General features: G+C 42.5%; 1 protein-coding gene across 1 annotated transcript in view; it reads right to left on the bottom strand.

Moving 5' to 3' along the window:
* uvrag (UV radiation resistance associated gene) overlaps window positions 1-17,708 on the bottom strand; it is a 48,678-nt gene extending 30,970 nt beyond the window's left edge. Inside the window, exons 1-8 of the mRNA XM_041232572.1 lie at window positions 17,667-17,708; window positions 17,113-17,503; window positions 16,443-16,477; window positions 13,803-13,964; window positions 13,219-13,293; window positions 12,686-12,768; window positions 5,571-5,676; window positions 1,555-1,681 (exon numbers count right to left, since the gene is read on the bottom strand). Coding sequence (XP_041088506.1) covers window positions 1,555-1,681; window positions 5,571-5,676; window positions 12,686-12,768; window positions 13,219-13,293; window positions 13,803-13,964; window positions 16,443-16,477; window positions 17,113-17,503; window positions 17,667-17,708 — 1,021 coding nt within the window. The remainder of the gene's footprint in view (window positions 1-1,554; window positions 1,682-5,570; window positions 5,677-12,685; window positions 12,769-13,218; window positions 13,294-13,802; window positions 13,965-16,442; window positions 16,478-17,112; window positions 17,504-17,666) is intronic.
* Window positions 17,709-17,816: the final 108 nt, after the last annotated feature.

Raw genomic sequence — 17,816 nt, 5'->3', positions numbered from 1 at the left:
CCCCCGTGTTAATGAATCCAACACACACACACAGTGTTACCAGACCCCCGTGTTAATGAATCCAACACACACACACAGTGTTACCAGACCCCCGTGTTAATGAATCCAACACACACACACAGTGTTACCAGACCCCCGTGTTAATGAATCCAACACACACACACAGTGTTACCAGACCCCCGTGTTAATGAATCCAACACACACACACAGTGTTACCAGACCCCCGTGTTAATGAATCCAACACACACACACAATCCAACACACACACACAGACCAGACCCCCGTGTTAATGAATCCAGACCACACACAGTGTTACCAGACCCCCGTGTTAATGAATCCAACACACACACACAGTGTTACCAGACCCCCGTGTTAATGAATCCAACACACACACACACACACAGTGTTACCAGACCTGTGTTAATGAATCCAACACACACACACAGTGTTACCAGACCCCCGTGTTAATGAATCCAACACACACACACAGTGTTACCAGACCCCCGTGTTAATGAATCCAACACACACACCAATGTGTTAATGTGGTGTTACAAAGTTACCGAGGTTGGGGACAACAAAGTTACTTGTGTATATGATATATTCTGCAAAGACAGGTGCCCCCGTGTAATGAATCCAACACACACACACAGTGTTACCAGACCCCCGTGTTAATGAATCCAACACACACACACAGTGTTACCAGACCCCCGTGTTAATGAATCCAACACACACACACAGTGTTACCAGACCCCCGTGTTAATGAATCCAACACACACACACAGAGTTACCAGACCCCCGTGTTAATGAATCCAACACACACACACAGTGTTACCAGACCCCCGTGTTAATGAATCCAACACACACACACAGTGTTACCAGACCCCCGTGTTAATGAATCCAACACACACACACAGTGTTACCAGACCCCCGTGTTAATGAATCCAACACACACACACAGAGTTACCAGACCTGTGTTAATGAATCCAACACACACACACAGTGTTACCAGACCCCCGTGTTAATGAATCCAACACACACACACAGTGTTACCAGACCCCCGTGTTAATGAATCCAACACACACACACAGTGTTACCAGACCCCCGTGTTAATGAATCCAACACACACACACAGAGTTACCAGACCCCCGTGTTAATGAATCCAACACACACACACAGTGTTACCAGACCCCCGTGTTAATGAATCCAACACACACACACAGTGTTACCAGACCCCCGTGTTAATGAATCCAACACACACACACAGTGTTACCAGACCCCCGTGTTAATGAATCCAACACACACACACAGTGTTACCAGACCCCCGTGTTAATGAATCCAACACACACACACAGTGTTACCAGACCTCCGTGTTAATGAATCCAACACACACACACAGAGTTACCAGACCTGTGTTAATGAATCCAACACACACACACAGTGTTACCAGACCCCCGTGTTAATGAATCCAACACACACACACAGTTACCAGACCCCCGTGTTAATGAATCCAACACACACACACACACACACACACACACACACACACAGAGTTACCTTTTCTTTGCAACAGTGTCTGTTCCTTCTGCAATGTCTCCAGCTCTCTCCCAAGTGCTCTCTTCTGTCTTTCCAACTCACTCCGCAACACCAAGATCTTCAACTGTATGCACTCTCGTTCCTTTTTCTTTGAAATACTCACACAATTCGCTTGACAACGTGTCCACTGTTAAAAAACACAAATAAAAAAAAAAACAAAAAAAGCTTGCAAAAAATGTCTCCAGCTCTAGTCCCAAAAAAAGCTCTCTTCTGTCTGTTCCAAAACTCACTCGTGAACAACACCAAGATTTCAAGTCTGTAGCGTCACTCTCGTTTCGGTTTTGTCTTGTTCAATCATCTAAAATAAAAAAAACACACACAATAATTATATTTACAAAACGAAGATCCACTATTAAAAACACAAATAAAAAGCTAGGAAAAATGTGCCTAGTGAGAGTACTCAAAAAAGATCCTGAGGAGCGGAAACCTACGTATTTGTGAACAAACAGACTGCAAGTGTGAATACAGTACTGCCTCAGTGTGCGGCTAGGCCAGCATCATTTACATGAGCAGGAGGTTACAGCATTGTTTGAACACCACAGGCAATACTCAGTGTATTCTAGGACTTCAAGAAGACAATAAACTGAAACACATGCCTCAATATGGCAGCCCTATTAGGTCAAAGGTGAAGATGAAGGGTACCGGTAGTACCGAGGTCTCTGAAAACAGGAAGACGTCACCTCACATGGGTTACTTATGAGATGTTCGCAGTTTAAACACTCCCCTCGCGATCATGCTTAACTGTTGGTGTTGCATAGATCCCCCAGTGCCTGCTGCAGGCTACGTTAACCCTGGTGTTCTCACAGCACTGTGCATGCCTGTTATTTCAGAGTGCGAGTCTCTCGGGTGTAAGTTTCTTGGGTGATGATACTAGAGATGATATCCTAGACCTGAGAGAAGCATTGAGAATCCCTGCAGTCCTTGACCCCCGAGGTACCTCTGATGAAGCAGATTAATCCCAGATGGCTCTTTATTATATATATATATATATATATATATATATATATATATATATATATATATATATATATATATATATATATATATATATATATAGAGAGAGAGAGAGAGAGAGAGAGAGAGAGAGAGAAGTAACAATATCCAGAATAAGCGGCTATCCCAATTAAACGAGAGGCAGTTGAGACAATCTTAGTCACACTTTTTTCATTCGACCTATAAAGCACAATTAGTTCATTCTATATTGATTGATTCTTGGGAGCTTTTGTCTTTCTTGGAATGCTGTAATGGCTATACAACCTGTCCTCAGAGAGACAGAAACGCATGGTATTTAATAGCAAAACAGAACCAAAGTCCTTTCCCGAGTTAGGCAGCCAAATATGTAATGTCTTCCAGCCATTTGAACCATCAACAAGAACGAGTTACCACTTCCCCCACTACTGTACATGCAACTACAGCATGCAAAGGTTTGCTTTATATAACACCACTAACATCCCCAGATAACTGAATGACTAAACCTGGTACCCAATAACTGACAAAGAGCTTGTAACAATTACTGTACACGCTGCAGTCCACCATGCCATCCAGGGGAGATCTTCATCTAAGACTGCATACCACAATTCAATTGATGGGAGAAACCCCACCTGCTGCCCCTATGCCCTAGCACTGCGATGCCACCTCTCCAGTAGGACTGCCTAGGCATGCTTGGCACTGCAGCTATGCAGATAAAGAGAAAAGGTGTTTGAAGCAAAGTAGTGATAACGATTTGTAAACAGATATATGTGAAGATCTTAAAGGAAAATCAGCAGTGAAAACGTCTGCCGTCCTATTCTCAAATGTAAAGGATGTATATTCTAAGGCAGTCAGGGTAGTGCAGGGCATAGTATATGTCACGGTTTGTGTTTGAAATTTCACGTGTGTAGCTCACAGTAACTCAGACACAGTTCTGACACAGCACACCTCTCTGGGATGCTGTCTCTGCAGAAGAAGGGGGAGAATGTGCCCAACATCCATTTAATCAGGGAAAAATCTGGGCAGTAAACATTTAAGAAAAAAAAAAGCCCATCAAGCAAGTTTAAAAGCACTGAATACACAAACACAACACAGCTTGTATTTTCAGGTGAAGTTCAATTTGGACCAAAGCAGATACTTGGCAAGGCTAGTTATTTATGTGTTTGTTTCACAGTCTAGTGATCAATATTTGAAATGAATCAACAGGATATAGAAACCTGACCTTTTAAACCCATATTTGAGCTGGCTGGCTTAATATCCCCTACCAGCCCTCTCTCACCAAAAGAAGAATGCAAATGACAACACTGGGGAAGCTAACAGGGTCCTGATTGCCTGCAGCAATGGGCATTCGCATGAGCCAACCCACTCGATACTAATCAGAGCTGGGCCAGCACTGATAACCCTTTATCAAGGAATTTCAAAAAGACAGAACCCCTTTGTACAGAAATAGAGGGTGTCAATCACTCCGGAGAGAGATACAGCCTCCATCGCACAAGTGTTAAAAGCCCACATGCTTCAGGCATGCTACATCTGCGTGTAAACTGCTGCCGGCTTTCGCACGAACTGAATGCTGGTGTCCTTGGAAAGTGCCAGACGCAGTGTGCTGTACATGGGCAGCCTTCCCAATGCCATTCTCTGACCCGTCTCACAAAGTCAGTGTGTGTGTGTGTGTGTGTGTGGCAAGTGTTTCACACAGCACTGGCCCTTGTCAAGCCACACATCAAAATCAAGTTCTCTTTCACACACACATACACATAAAAGTATGCTTGCAAATATTTATCCAGAACAGCCAAAGCGATATGTTGAAGCCCATAAATTGTTGCCCACACAGGCTCCATCAATAATCATCTCCAATTCCAGTTTCACCTTAAACCTGCTAACAAGGCAGATCAAACTTCATTACCCCCAGGGCACAAAACAATGAAATAAAAACGCAACCAAGTTACAGCAAGTCTACTCATCCTACATTCATACCAGCTCTGTTTAGATATAAAAAAAAAATACAATTGTTCTTGTGTCAGACGGCCCTAACATTCAAAACCAGAACGTGCCACAAATAATTCAATGAACTATTTTTAAACAGACAGGTTGGAGCCTGCTTAAGAAGACAAGTCATTATAATCACTGAAATTCCTTTTGAAGTGTAGGTTCACTATAAACACAATTCCAATAGCCGGGCTAATCGCTGCGTTTTTACAGCTGCCACTCTGTCAATTAGAAGAATCTAAAGAATGTTTGTTTAATAAAGGGTGAATAAAAGCCCTGATCGGTGGCTACTGCTGTCCTTTGGTTGTACGAGGAGGACGTTTACTTGTCATCAGTAATACCTGAAATTGGGGCACGCAGTGTTTCCCCCCAAAACAGCACACACAGTATAGTTTCCATTGTGCTGAACAGGTAGCATTTCTTTTATTTTATTTTTTACCTGTGACAAACAAGTGTATTCACATCACAGGTTAGCCTTTGCACAAAGGCAGGGCGTGGAGACCCTGCTACAAACCAGGGGCTGATATTTAAAGGCTAGTGAGAGTAACAGATGATCCGGCAACAACCCCGTGGTCCAGCGTTTTAAAGCAACCAAAGTTTGTCATACAGATATTTTGCAGCAATGGCAACGTTTTGGGATTAGGCTAATTGTTCCATCATTATCTGTTTCTTCGTCTCTTTATTTTTACAACTTTTCCCTTCTCCTGATCCAAATAAATCAGCAAGTACTTTACTCACCAATTGACAGAGATCCCAAAATGCACTAACGACAGACGGGGAGATCTTGACTGAACCACTAAATAAACTGACCCAACTTACAGACCTTTAAATCAGACACACCTCATTGAAACAAGGGCAATCCAATCCAGACAGCAGTCAGTATTAGAGTGTAATTATACACACACACATTTCATAACTGGAGCATTTTTAAAAAGGGCAAATGACTACCTGAGCCAGATTTCAACTGACGTCCCAGAGGCAAGGGAACCAGACCCTAACAGAAAGTTACCTGCTGTACTTACCAGCTCGTTACTCGATGCGGTCAGCCTGAGCTTCTCTTCAATCTCCGTCCCAATCTTTTGGACCGTTGCTTGAGTCTGTTTTATTGCACGCTGGGCTGTGTGCAACCTGGGCAGGTAAAAGAAATGGACTTTAAAATCATCACATTAGTAGCACACATCCCCTGCTAAGGCTGGAAATCCAACATGAAAAAGCAGATCCCTAAACTAAGTCCATCGCATTTCCAGCCACACAGTGCGTCACATACAGTTACTAGACAGACAAGAGCCTCCTTGTATCCCCATCTACTGATATTAACATAACTAGCGGAGAAAAACATGTGTCTTTTGTTCATCTGTTTTTTGTTTCTAGCACTATAAGAAAAATGCTAACAAATTATCCTTGTCATTATTTTGCCGTTGTCTATGGCATTTTTAATGGTGTATCACTTACGGTCGCTGGCAACCAATATTTTCAATTAAGGGTATTGGGAATTTCAAAGTGGCCTTGCCTAGCTCATGCAATCCTCTGTTTATTCATTTAATTGTTTATTGATTTATTTGGGTTATAGAGACTGAATAAACTTTTTAAATGCATACCATTATTATATAAAAGGGTTCCACAAAAGATATGGTTTCAAAGCTACCTCAGGATATCATGATGCAACTACAGCAAGGCAATGCATCACCAGTCCATCCACTGGTGCAGCTACAGTAAGGAAATGCATCACCAGTCCATCCACTGGTGCAGCTACAGTAAGGAAATGCATCACCAGTCCATCCACTGGTGCAGCTACAGTAAGGAAATGCATCACCAGTCCATCCACTGGTGCAGCTACAGTAAGGAAATGCATCACCAGTCCATCCACTGGTGCAGCTACAGTAAGGAAATGCATCACCAGTCCATCCACTGGTGCAGCTACAGTAAGGTAATGCATCACCAGTCCATCCACTGGTGCAGCTACAGTAAGGTAATGCATCACCAGTCCATCCACTGGTGCAGCTACAGTAAGGTAATGCATCACCAGTCCATCCACTGGTGCAGCTACAGTAAGGTAATGCATCACCAGTCCACCCACTGGTGCAGCTACAGTAAGTACAACCGTATTACACACAGGTATTTAAAGTATTTACAGTATTCAATGTGTATGTTGGGAATATATTCCTGGAGTTCTTGCATACACAACTGAATGGGTTGCCTGTATCTTAATCTATCACATGAATTAATTACAAGAACCAGTGATAACCTCACAAGAATAATAATGAGCTATGAAACAAAGCAGTGTGCAAAGTAAGAAAGTTTGAGAAGTAACTGCAGTGCAGTCTGTGTGGGCAATTGCAGTAGAGCGAGTCCTGCCAAGAACCATTGGTTTTTAAAAATTACTGAAAATAAATAATCAAGAAAAGCATAGAAACCATTCTACATCAGTACAGCCATGAAAACAATTTGAGCCCAGATGTTACAATGCAGAGCGACTACTTTTTTAACCCTCGTCTGAACCACACATTGCTCTACCCATTCTCCACTTGCCCTTTGTTATGTATTTGTTACAGGGATTATTTCCACTCCTTATAAAGTGTGTATTATCTCACACTTCTACAGAAGAGAGTCTTCAGCATCTATACCCAGGGGTAGCAACTCTGGGTCTGGTTCCATTCCAGGTGCAGCACTGCAGGTAGAATTCATTCAAAAACGGGTTCAAAATGCTTCATTTGTTCAGTTTAAATGGATTAAAGGAAATGGCTGGAAGCAATGCCAGGTCTAGAAGTGCCAACGTTTCCCACTCTTTCCTATAGAAAATGGAAAAACCCACGGGCAACCAAGCTGCACACACGTGCAAGAACTAGCCTTTCTGTGGCTTCTCTCTCTCAAAGGAGCCCTGCTTCACTGCTGCTCTCTGTGAACTTAGATTGACTTGGCTTGGTTGATGGCCATCTGCTGAGGATCACTTTTCTCCTCGGGCGTGCTTTTATTTTTATTTTTTTTATTTTTTGTTGCTTTCATTTTAGAAAACACAATACATTGTTTGCAGATGATAAAAGGTTTCTTTATCTCCAGATTAAAATATCTGCAGCAGGCATTTAAACAAACCCTTTGTGAATGTACGGATGAGACTGCAGCAGGTGTTCACAGGAGAATTTGCTCTCAATCAGCTACTAGGAACCGGGAGAGTCCTGACGGGCCAAATGGCCTCCTTTCATTTAAAATGCTGCTTATGTTCCAATGCAGGCTAGTTAATTACCACAAGTCTGTGCCCGAGTGGCAGTAGAAATGATTAAACAAACACATCGAGCAAGCACAAGAGCACGACAACAACTGGAGTGTCCCAGAAGCACAACTAACCTTACAATACACAGTCCAAACAGACACAAAGAGAGCAATGATGGGGGGGGGTGATATCAGAGCGCCGAGATCCAGCAGCTTCATCATACTGTACGGCAACACATACCAAAAACACCTACAGCCACAAGCAGCAACAAGCAGCAATCAAATACATTCTTCTAATGATTCCTATCACATCATTCGTCACTTATTTCAATCAAACAAGATGGCAAGGGCCGGCTTCCATTTTCCTTTTCCAGACAAACGTTACCCAAGGATTACTAGCAAAGAGCTTTCATCGCTGGAATATTTATTAAATGTTCTGTCTGGAATGGCAGCACTAAAGGCTGGGTCACTGATCTGCAATTCAAGCTCTTCTAAACCAGCAGCTACACCTCAGGTAACCATGCTGTTAAACCAATGGTGCTACAGGCAGACAGTACAGGAGCTTGCATGACACATGAAGGGGGAGCAGCTTCGCAAGGGAAGGCTGGGCAGCACTGTGCAGTTCAGCAGAGAAGCCTTCTGATCCAGGAAGATGCATGACAATGAGCAGCAGCACCGATTCTGCCTTCTCAGAGAAGACAAGGGAGCAGACAAGCACGTTCGATTGCTTTCACAAGGGGGAGTGCTGTAATCACACTACGGCATCCCTCTTATCTGATCCACAAAGATATACAACAACGGTCACTGAAAAGACTAATGAAACTGTTTCTTCTGAGATTTCAAATTTTTTCACCAAACGAATATGGACAAAGCAAAAGCTATATGTATAAACACCAGCACCAGGCTCTGCAGTATCTCCAACACAGGACACGTTTTACTCGCCCACTGATAATTCTCATCAAATTACACATGCATACTCATTGGAAAATCGAGGGCTCTCACCACATTTAAACAGATTATTATTATTTTTTTTTTAAACCACCACTTGACAGATGAATCTGTCTAAACTTGCTATGCACAGAAAATAATAACCTTTAAATCTCTGTGGAATCACCATTTAAAAAAAAATAAGAAACAAATCAAAATCAGCTAAGCAATATTTTGCTGTTACGATGTGTCCTGAAATGAACAGCATTGAAAATAACAGCGACTCTGCCAATGCCTACAAGGGAATGTCAGCACAGTTCAGGGGACTTCCACAAAGAGGCTCTGGACCGCAACAAAATGGCATTAAGATAAGATTGTGTCCACCACAAAAACATGTTTTTCCAACCTGGAATTGTTGCCTGAAATTCGTGATTACACCCATTAAGAGAACTTATTCAGGGAGATCCTAAGGAGATACTGGAAGAGTCTGTTTTGTGACTTCAAGTTAACATGGCTAATCATCTAGTTCAACATTTAGGATGACAGTGAACCTCAAATAAAAGGCCAGTAATGAGCTCTGATCTCACTGCAGATAATCAGTTTCAAGTGCAACAGACAGCCAGCGTTGACATGCGGTTAATGTAACGTACATCCTACAGCATTGCTTTTTGGAAACCTTTTGTTTGTTAAAACAAAACTAGCATTTTACATTACAAAATAAACCACCTATTTAAAACACAAAAAATAAAAGGTAAAGTGCATAGATATAAAACAGAGTTTACTCATAAGTTAGCCATGAGCGATACTACACAACTATATATGGGTTCGTACTGTACAGTGTATTTTCAGAGAACACATGCTTTACTCAACAATTTATTTATTGAAATGCTTTTAGGGTTCATGTGAAAAGGTAAAGCAAGCCATTTTTTAACATATGGCAATTTACATTTTTCAGAAAATATTGAATTTGTACAGGAACCCAGAGGCCAGGGCCCCCTCTCTCCTGTGCCAGCTGTTTAAACTTCTCTCCTAATCCCATTCAGAAGAATATCCTGTGGCTGATTACTTCTTTACTGCTCCCACAACAGAGTGACAAGCTGCACTGACCGGAGCCAGGGCTCAAACGGGAGAATTGCAGGAAATGGCTTATCACGGACACCGTGTTATTCAGCTTGAGATTCTTCAATGCGGAGAGCGAGGGACCCGAACTCCACACCACAACAAAACAACGCTGTTTTCACAAATGCCTGTCAAAATGACAGTCAGGCGCCTTCACAGCAAATTAAAAAAAACACAACTCTGGAAGAAAATGTTACCCTCTTAGAAAAATATCAGACTGCACTGCGCTTTGTTCATCAACGCTCTTCTGAGTGTTTAGAAACTTGGCAGCAAGATGGGCTACCAGAACACACAGCAAAAAAAAAAAATCTAATAAAAAAATACACGCCACACCCAGTAAGTGTGCATTCCAGGAAAACAGTGGTGGCGCCCCAGTGCAGAGAGGAAGAGGGACTAGTTACCTGTTGAGCAGATAGCAAGGTGTTTATTAAAGTGTCCTAACGTGGGTCCAGCAGCCCGTGTTTGTGCAGCACAGAGGTTTTCATCAGTACAGGTGAACATGTTCATTTTTATATTATATGTATATGTATAGACACACACACACACACAGAGCGCATTAACTCAGCCAAGGCTAAAGTCATTTCACATTTTTGTTTCCAACACACTTTCAAATGGCACCCCACAGGGCGCATGGCAGATATGCCTAGACTCTGAAAATATATTGGTCAAAATATTCTCATGAAGCCTGTACTGGGGCCCATGGGTTCTGAGAATATCGGTGTGCAGCAGCACCATCTGCAGCACAGGATTCATACAGAAGAGTGGATGCAGGGAAGCAAACAAAAAGATGAGCCGCCTGTTTCACACACACAAGCAGTAGGTCATAGAAATCGGTTCCTCCAACTTTATAAAAGCTTCCTAAAGATTTTAAGATCTATCCAACAAGGCGTTCACAAGTTACAAGTGTTATCTCTCTCTCTCTCTCTCTCTCTCTCTCTCTCTCTCTCTCTCTCTCTCTCTCTCTCTCTCTCTCTCTCTCTCTCTCTCTCTCTCTCTCTCTCTCTCTCTCTCTATATATATATATATATATATATATATATATATATATATATATATATACACATATACACACATATAGATGGAAGTTGCTGTAGAAGCAGGCCTACATTCCTTCTACTTCCTAAAGCATCATCTTACAAAAATGTAGCATTTTAAATTAAAAAAATGAAGAATTGAAACCCTCCGAAACCAATACATATATAAATGCTGTTTAATTTCCTTCAGATTTTCATTTCCAGTGCACACGGAACCTATCTGCCGGTCAACAGTAACACAGGAGTTCATTTCTCCCAAGCCAGCACTGAACTCTAGTGTGAATTAATTTCACACTCCTCTCACTGTCAATTAGCATGTAGTGCCTGATGAACCCCTGAAGACTGTTCTCAGAGCTCTGCAAGGCTCCCTCGCTGTCTCTCTGCTGTAAGAGCACTATACTGCTGTTCTCAGAGCTCTGCAAGGCTCTCTCGCTGCCTCTCTGCTGTAAGAGCATTATACTGCTGTTCTCAGAGCTCTGCAAGGCTCCCTCGCTGTCTCTCTGCAGTAAGAGCACTATACTGCTGTTCTCAGAGCTCTGCAAGGCTCCGTCACTGTTTCTCTGCTGTAAGAGCACTATACTGCTGTTCTCAGAGCTCTGCAAGGCTCCGTCACTGTCTCTCTGCTGTAAGAGCACTATACTGCTGTTCTCAGAGCTCTGCAAGGCTCCCTCACTGTCTCTCTGCTGTAAGAGCACTATACTGCTGTTCTCAGAGCTCTGCAAGGCTCCGTCACTGTCTCTCTGCTGTAAGAGCACTATACTGCTGTTCTCAGAGCTCTGCAAGGCTCTGTCACTGTCTCTCTGCTGTAAGAGCACTATACTGCTGTTCTCAGAGCTCTGCAAGGCTCCCTCGCCGTCTCTCTGCTGTAAGAGCACTATACTGCTGTTCTCAGAGCTCTGCACGGCTCCCTCACTGTCTCTCTGCTGTAAGAGCACTATACTGCTGTTCTCAGAGCTCTGCAAGGCTCCCTCGCTGTCTCTCTGCTGTAAGAGCACTATACTGCTGTTCTCAGAGCTCTGCACGGCTCCCTCACTGTCTCTCTGCTGTAAGAGTGCTGTACTGTCAAGAGCATGTTGGGCACAGCAGCAGCAAGACAGAAAGCATGTGTATTAATAGATGAGGAGCACGGATCAGGTTCTGCTACACACACGCCTGCTTCACGTTCCACTCGCACACTCACAACTGAAGCACATGCTTGCATACCTTCTTATTCAATCTACGGCAGAGCACAGGATTAAGAGAATGTTGTTCAGCTTTTTTTTGTTTGTTTATTCAGTTTATTTTTCCACCCCACCCAGCCGTTTAAAGAACACTGCTCCAAACAACGCAGGCATATTCAGAGACGTGTGGTTTCAAGCACTGGAAATCCCAATGCGTGCATGTATTGAAATAATGCTAGATACATCATTTTTCTGAAGAGATCTACTGGACCAAGCACTTCCTGACTTTAAAATTAAAAACTGGGAGAATGGCTCCCCCTTGTGGAGGGAAATAAGCAAGACCACAGTGGGAGGAGTTGACCAGACTGACAGAGCCAGCGGCTGGTGAAGGAGAGCAAGTCCGTGGGTCTCCTGCTCCTGTAACACACACAGGTTTCCAGAGACTCAAACCCAATTTCAGTCCTTGCTTATACCGGCTCACTCATTAGCAGTTAGCTTATTTCCACTGATAAGATCAACTCAGAGGAGAGAATCATTCATTACTTTAAATCCTAGCTCCAACACTGTAGGGTTCGTTCTGCGGTGCAGAAGCAAGGATCACAGCAGCAGCAGCAGCTGCTATAGGGCTTTTAACTCCAGTTTGTGAGCCATCACCTCGCATGCTGCTGCCTCACCGAAGAGCCATCTTACCTTAGCAAAGAGAAGACGCTGTAGGAGTTCCTCACAGAGCTCTGGTCCACCTGCAGTAAACTGCTCTTCCCTTCCGACGGATCCTTCAACAAACAAGCAATCCTTACTACTTCTGTCACTTCATTTGCTAAATGTTTAAACACTATCAAAAACTTGAAAATATTGGCAAATCAAGACTCCCGTTGCACAGCAGTTTGATCTATTCCTGGTTTCACTATGAGTTTATTAAGACACACCGAAGCTTGTTACCTATACTGTGGCTGATCAAGCTCATAGTAAAGCCTGGAATGTGAGAAAGTGCTACGCAACAGCAGTCTGTATTACCTTTCCCATATTATACAACTAATGTTTGCAAGACTGCATAAACGTATCACAGTAAATGAGCTAATGGACTTTAAATAAATACTGAATGTAAAATGTAATTCCCTTACACAGTACACCCTCCAACTTAACATTTCTGACAAAGGCTTAGGAAAAATATTACATTTAAAACTGCCAACTCTTTCTGTGGATATTGAACTGTTAATTCTTACTCTGTGATAAAAAGAGGCTCCATAGTAGCCATCATTCAATCCAAATATTATTTCATTCGGGTTACGAGACCGGATCTGGGATTACAAAAAAACAGAAAAAAAAAAGAGAGAGAAACTTTCATTTTGTGTTTATCTGAATATGAAACTCATTCCTATGAAACAATATATTAATATGAAAAACATAGCATGGTCTGTCCAGTCTCCACGTACTGCTCTCCACGTTACTCAACTTAAAATACTGGCAACAAGCCTTTAAGTTTGTGACACATCCAAAGAATAATATCTTTGTATTGCATTTCACACACTAACAAAGAATAATATCTTTGTATTGCATTTCACACACTAACAAAGAATGCTTAACCCTTTCATGCATGGCAGCCTCATATGGGTACGGATGCAATAAAACTCTCTTCTAGTCTTTATACAGGGGCACATGAGAGACACAAAACGACTTTTTCAATATTTCACTCATGGAAGGGTTCAACCTTAGTGCAATGCATACGGGGCATCTCACAAGATGAGACACACGGGAGACTCGGATTCAGAACTTTATTTACAGCACCATCACACAAGGCTCTCCTTACCTGCTGCCCCGTGTATCTCAGCCCGTCCAGATTCACCTTCCATTCTATGAGCAGCTGGTACTGTTCCAGTCGCCCTCCCCAGATCCGCACCACAAAGCAGGACACAGACATGTCGAGCTCCTCTGGCAGCTCAGCAAAGTCTACACTCCTCCATGTGGGATTCTAGGTTTGTAGTAGAAAACAGAGCAACACATACAGGAACTGGTGTTCAACAGCCTCACAAAAACATGCAACATTAGTAAGACAGGATTTGTGTACCATACATATAGTGAGGAGAGTTCACATGAAGTGGATTCAAATGCCTCACTATTTATAATCAGTTACTTATATTAAGAACATAAGAACATAAGAAAGTTTACAAACGAGAGGAGGCCATTCGGCCCATCTTGCTCGTTTGGTTGTTAGTAGCTTATTGATCCCAAAATCTCATCAAGCAGCTTCTTGAAGGATCCCAGGGTGTCAGCTTCAACAACATTACTGGGGAGTTGATTCCAGACCCTCACAATTCTCTGTGTAAAAAAGTGTCTCCTATTTTCTGTTCTGAATGCCCCTTTTTCTAAACTCCATTTGTGACCCCTGGTCCTTGTTTCTTTTTTCAGGCTGAAAAAGTCCCTTGGGTCGACACTGTCAATACCTTTTAGAATTTTGAATGCTTGAATTAGGTCGCCACGTAGTCTTCTTTGTTCAAGACTGAACAGATTCAATTCTTTTAGCCTGTCTGCATATGACATGCCTTTTAAGCCCGGAATAATTCTGGTCGCTCTTCTTTGCACTCTTTCTAGAGCAGCAATATTTTTTTTATAACGAGGTGACCAGAACTGAACACAATATTCAAGATGAGGTCTTACTAGTGCATTGTACAGTTTTAACATTACTTCCCTTGATTTAAATTCAACACTTTTCACAATGTATCCGAGCATCTTGTTAGCCTTTTTTATAGCTTCCCCACATTGTCTAGATGAAGACATTTCTGAGTCAACAAAAACTCCTAGGTCTTTTTCATAGATTCCTTCTCCAATTTCAATATCTCCCATATGATATTTATAATGTACATTTTTATTTCCTGCGTGCAGTACCTTACACTTTTCTCTATTAAATGTCATTTGCAATGTGTCTGCCCAGTTCTGAATCTTGTCTAGATCATTTTGAATGACCTTTGCTGCTGCAACAGTGTTTGCCACGCCTCCTACTTTTGTGTCGTCTGCAAATTTAACAAGTTTGCTTACTATACCAGAATCTAAATCATTAATGTAGATTAGGAATAGCAGAGGACCTAATACTGATCCCTGTGGTACACCGCTGGTTACCACACTCCATTCTGAGGTTTTTCCTCTAATCAGTACTTTCTGTTTTCTACATGTTAACCACTCCCTAATCCATGTACATGTGTTTCCTTGAATCCCAACTGCGTTCAGTTTGAGAATTAATCTTTTGTGCGGGACTTTGTCAAAAGCTTTCTGGAAATCTAAATAAACCATGTCATATGCTTTGCAATTATCCATTATCGATGTTGCATCCTCAAAAAAATCAAGCAAGTTAGTTAGGCACGATCTCCCTTTCCTAAAACCATGTTGACTGTCTCCCAGTACCCTGTTACCATATAGGTAATTTTCCATTTTGGATCTTATTATAGTTTCCATAAGTTTGCATATAATAGAAGTCAGGCTTACTGGTCTGTAGTTACCTGGTTCAGTTTTGTTTCCCTTTTTGTTAATATTAATAGATACTGCTTATAACATCAAATCAGTTTCCTTTGCAAAAGGAATGGTGCAAGTCAAACAATAGCCGTTCCTGAACTCGGATGAAACTCTCTTCCGAATCCAGGCTGAACCACTAATCCAAAAGCAAGTCTCTGAACTGCAAGAACACAATCACATGCTGCTGAGAAAAATGGAGGGATTGTGAGATTCATTCATGGGAACTTTAACCATGGAACTGACTCGAATGGGGCATTCCAGCAGGAGGATTCCAGTGTTCTAAGAATGCGAACTTCTAAACCAACAACCAACACTAACCCCCCTGTAACACCTACTGTAACTGCAGTGCTTGCACACTCCTACTGCAAGATGCATAAAAAGCAGCAGCCCCTGTTCGTAATTTCTCATGCTCAATGCAATTCTGCCCAGTACAGTCTGTAATATTGTTTTCCACCAAGGAGGGTTTACTGACCGCCTTGTTAACATCACTAAACATTACAAGAATGTGGTTCTATTCAACTGAATACCAGCAATGCATGGGAAAGTGAAACCTCTAAATGAGCAATGTGCTGTACTGTATGCTGGGCCCTTCTTGTTGTGTAGCTTTTGGCATTGATCAGCAGTTCCCCATTAATAACTCTGAAGATTGTCACTATCCAGTTATAGCACTGTACCCATGCACTGGGTGTTGCCAAGTTACTGCATCCTGGAGGACAGAGTTCAGCCCGAAGGTCTCAGTCTGGCCTTTGACCACTAGGGGACGCTGTAGCGAGGCGAGGCGAGTCTCCAGCCAAAATTAAAGTGGAACCACTGAGCGCCTGAATAGCACTTCTATATTCTATTATGAAGCCTTATATTCAAGAATGTGTCATTTTAGTATAGCACTAATATTAAATACATGTATACAGTGTATCTTTTATAACATGCTGAAGATCCTACTTACCAATGAGTCTCTTACAACTTCACTCTTGTAAAAGGCTGAAGACAGGGGAAAAAATGACGATGCGTCAGTATTTTGTTTAGTGTGTAACATGAAAGCAATGTGAAAAATGCATTCGTGTTTTGAACAAACCAGTACAAGATATGGATCTTTATCTTGAAGCAAAAGTTTCAAGCAAACTGGCTTTACAATTGTGCAGGAAAAGACTTTTTGAAAACCAAACTTTAAAGAAAAACCATTCCTTCTGCCGCCTGTCTGGATCCAGCAGGTAAGTGGGCTAAAACTTCTAATTTTAGAAGAAAAGCCACCAGGGGCACACTGCACGTGACGTGATCAATGTGGCGCTGCCACAATTTTCAACAAGCTCGCTATTTGATTAAGTTTCTATATATAACGTAATCATCCTCATTTTACTGTGTCCCCGTCATCGTTCACTGCTGTTTTAGACAGATGATCATTTATACTGCCCCCCCCCTACCCCACCCTCCACCCACACACACACACCCACACACACACACACACACACAACAATTCTGCAGAGAATCTTTCACTTCTTCTTTACACTCATTCGGAGCACGCAAACATTTCAATCAAATCAAACACTAGAGACCAGGTGTAGCCAAAGCCAGCCCTTCTACACAAGCTCTTTGTTTGTGAGCTGACAGCAGCTTACCTCTGAATATTCGAGAGCCGGCGCACAAGTGCAGTGTAAAGAGCGTGTCCAGCAGCGGAGAGCCGTTCCTGTTAACAATATTCCGGGCTGCGATGCTTCGAAGGTGACGCAGGCGTCGCTGTGCAACAAAACAGACACAGAAAAAACACTTGAAAAAGTCATCGACTTGCAAGACGGACCTGCAAGCGCTGAGGCTTATGGGACTGCTGGGCCTGGGGTTAGTCCGGTTCTGAAACCCAAATCCTACCTCAGTCAAACAATCAGTTTCACAAGCAGCGCTGGTCAAAGCATAGCTACTCGGAAGATTACCAAGCTGAAAATCCAGCAGGACTACTCTACTGAAAAAAAAAGGGGGGTGCAAATAATGATACAACTGGGGCTTATTGCAAAGCTAGCTGGGCCTCAGCCCCAGCTTGTACACTTGTACAAAGCCTGTCAGAGCACTGGAGGGAGTCTAGTGAATGTATCGGGTCTCAGCGGGGTCCTCCTCCTCCTCCTCGAGTGTGTCTGCTGGTACCACAGAGGATCTGATGCTGTGCCCCTATAATGCTGACCAGCACAGGAAAACGTTTCCCACCCTTGGCACGGCAGACCATGATTTACCAGCGCAGTTCTCTTAATAAAAGATCTATCCTTGATCCAAATATACTTTATATATAACATCAGGACTTGAAACAATGAGAGTGACTTCGCTGCAATGAACC

The sequence above is a fragment of the Polyodon spathula genome, chromosome 30 (genome assembly GCF_017654505.1).
Source record: "Polyodon spathula isolate WHYD16114869_AA chromosome 30, ASM1765450v1, whole genome shotgun sequence".
NCBI classification, from domain to species: domain Eukaryota; kingdom Metazoa; phylum Chordata; class Actinopteri; order Acipenseriformes; family Polyodontidae; genus Polyodon; species Polyodon spathula.
The sequence above is the reverse complement of the archived record's forward strand: the minus strand, read 5'-3'. Positions and strand labels throughout refer to the sequence as shown.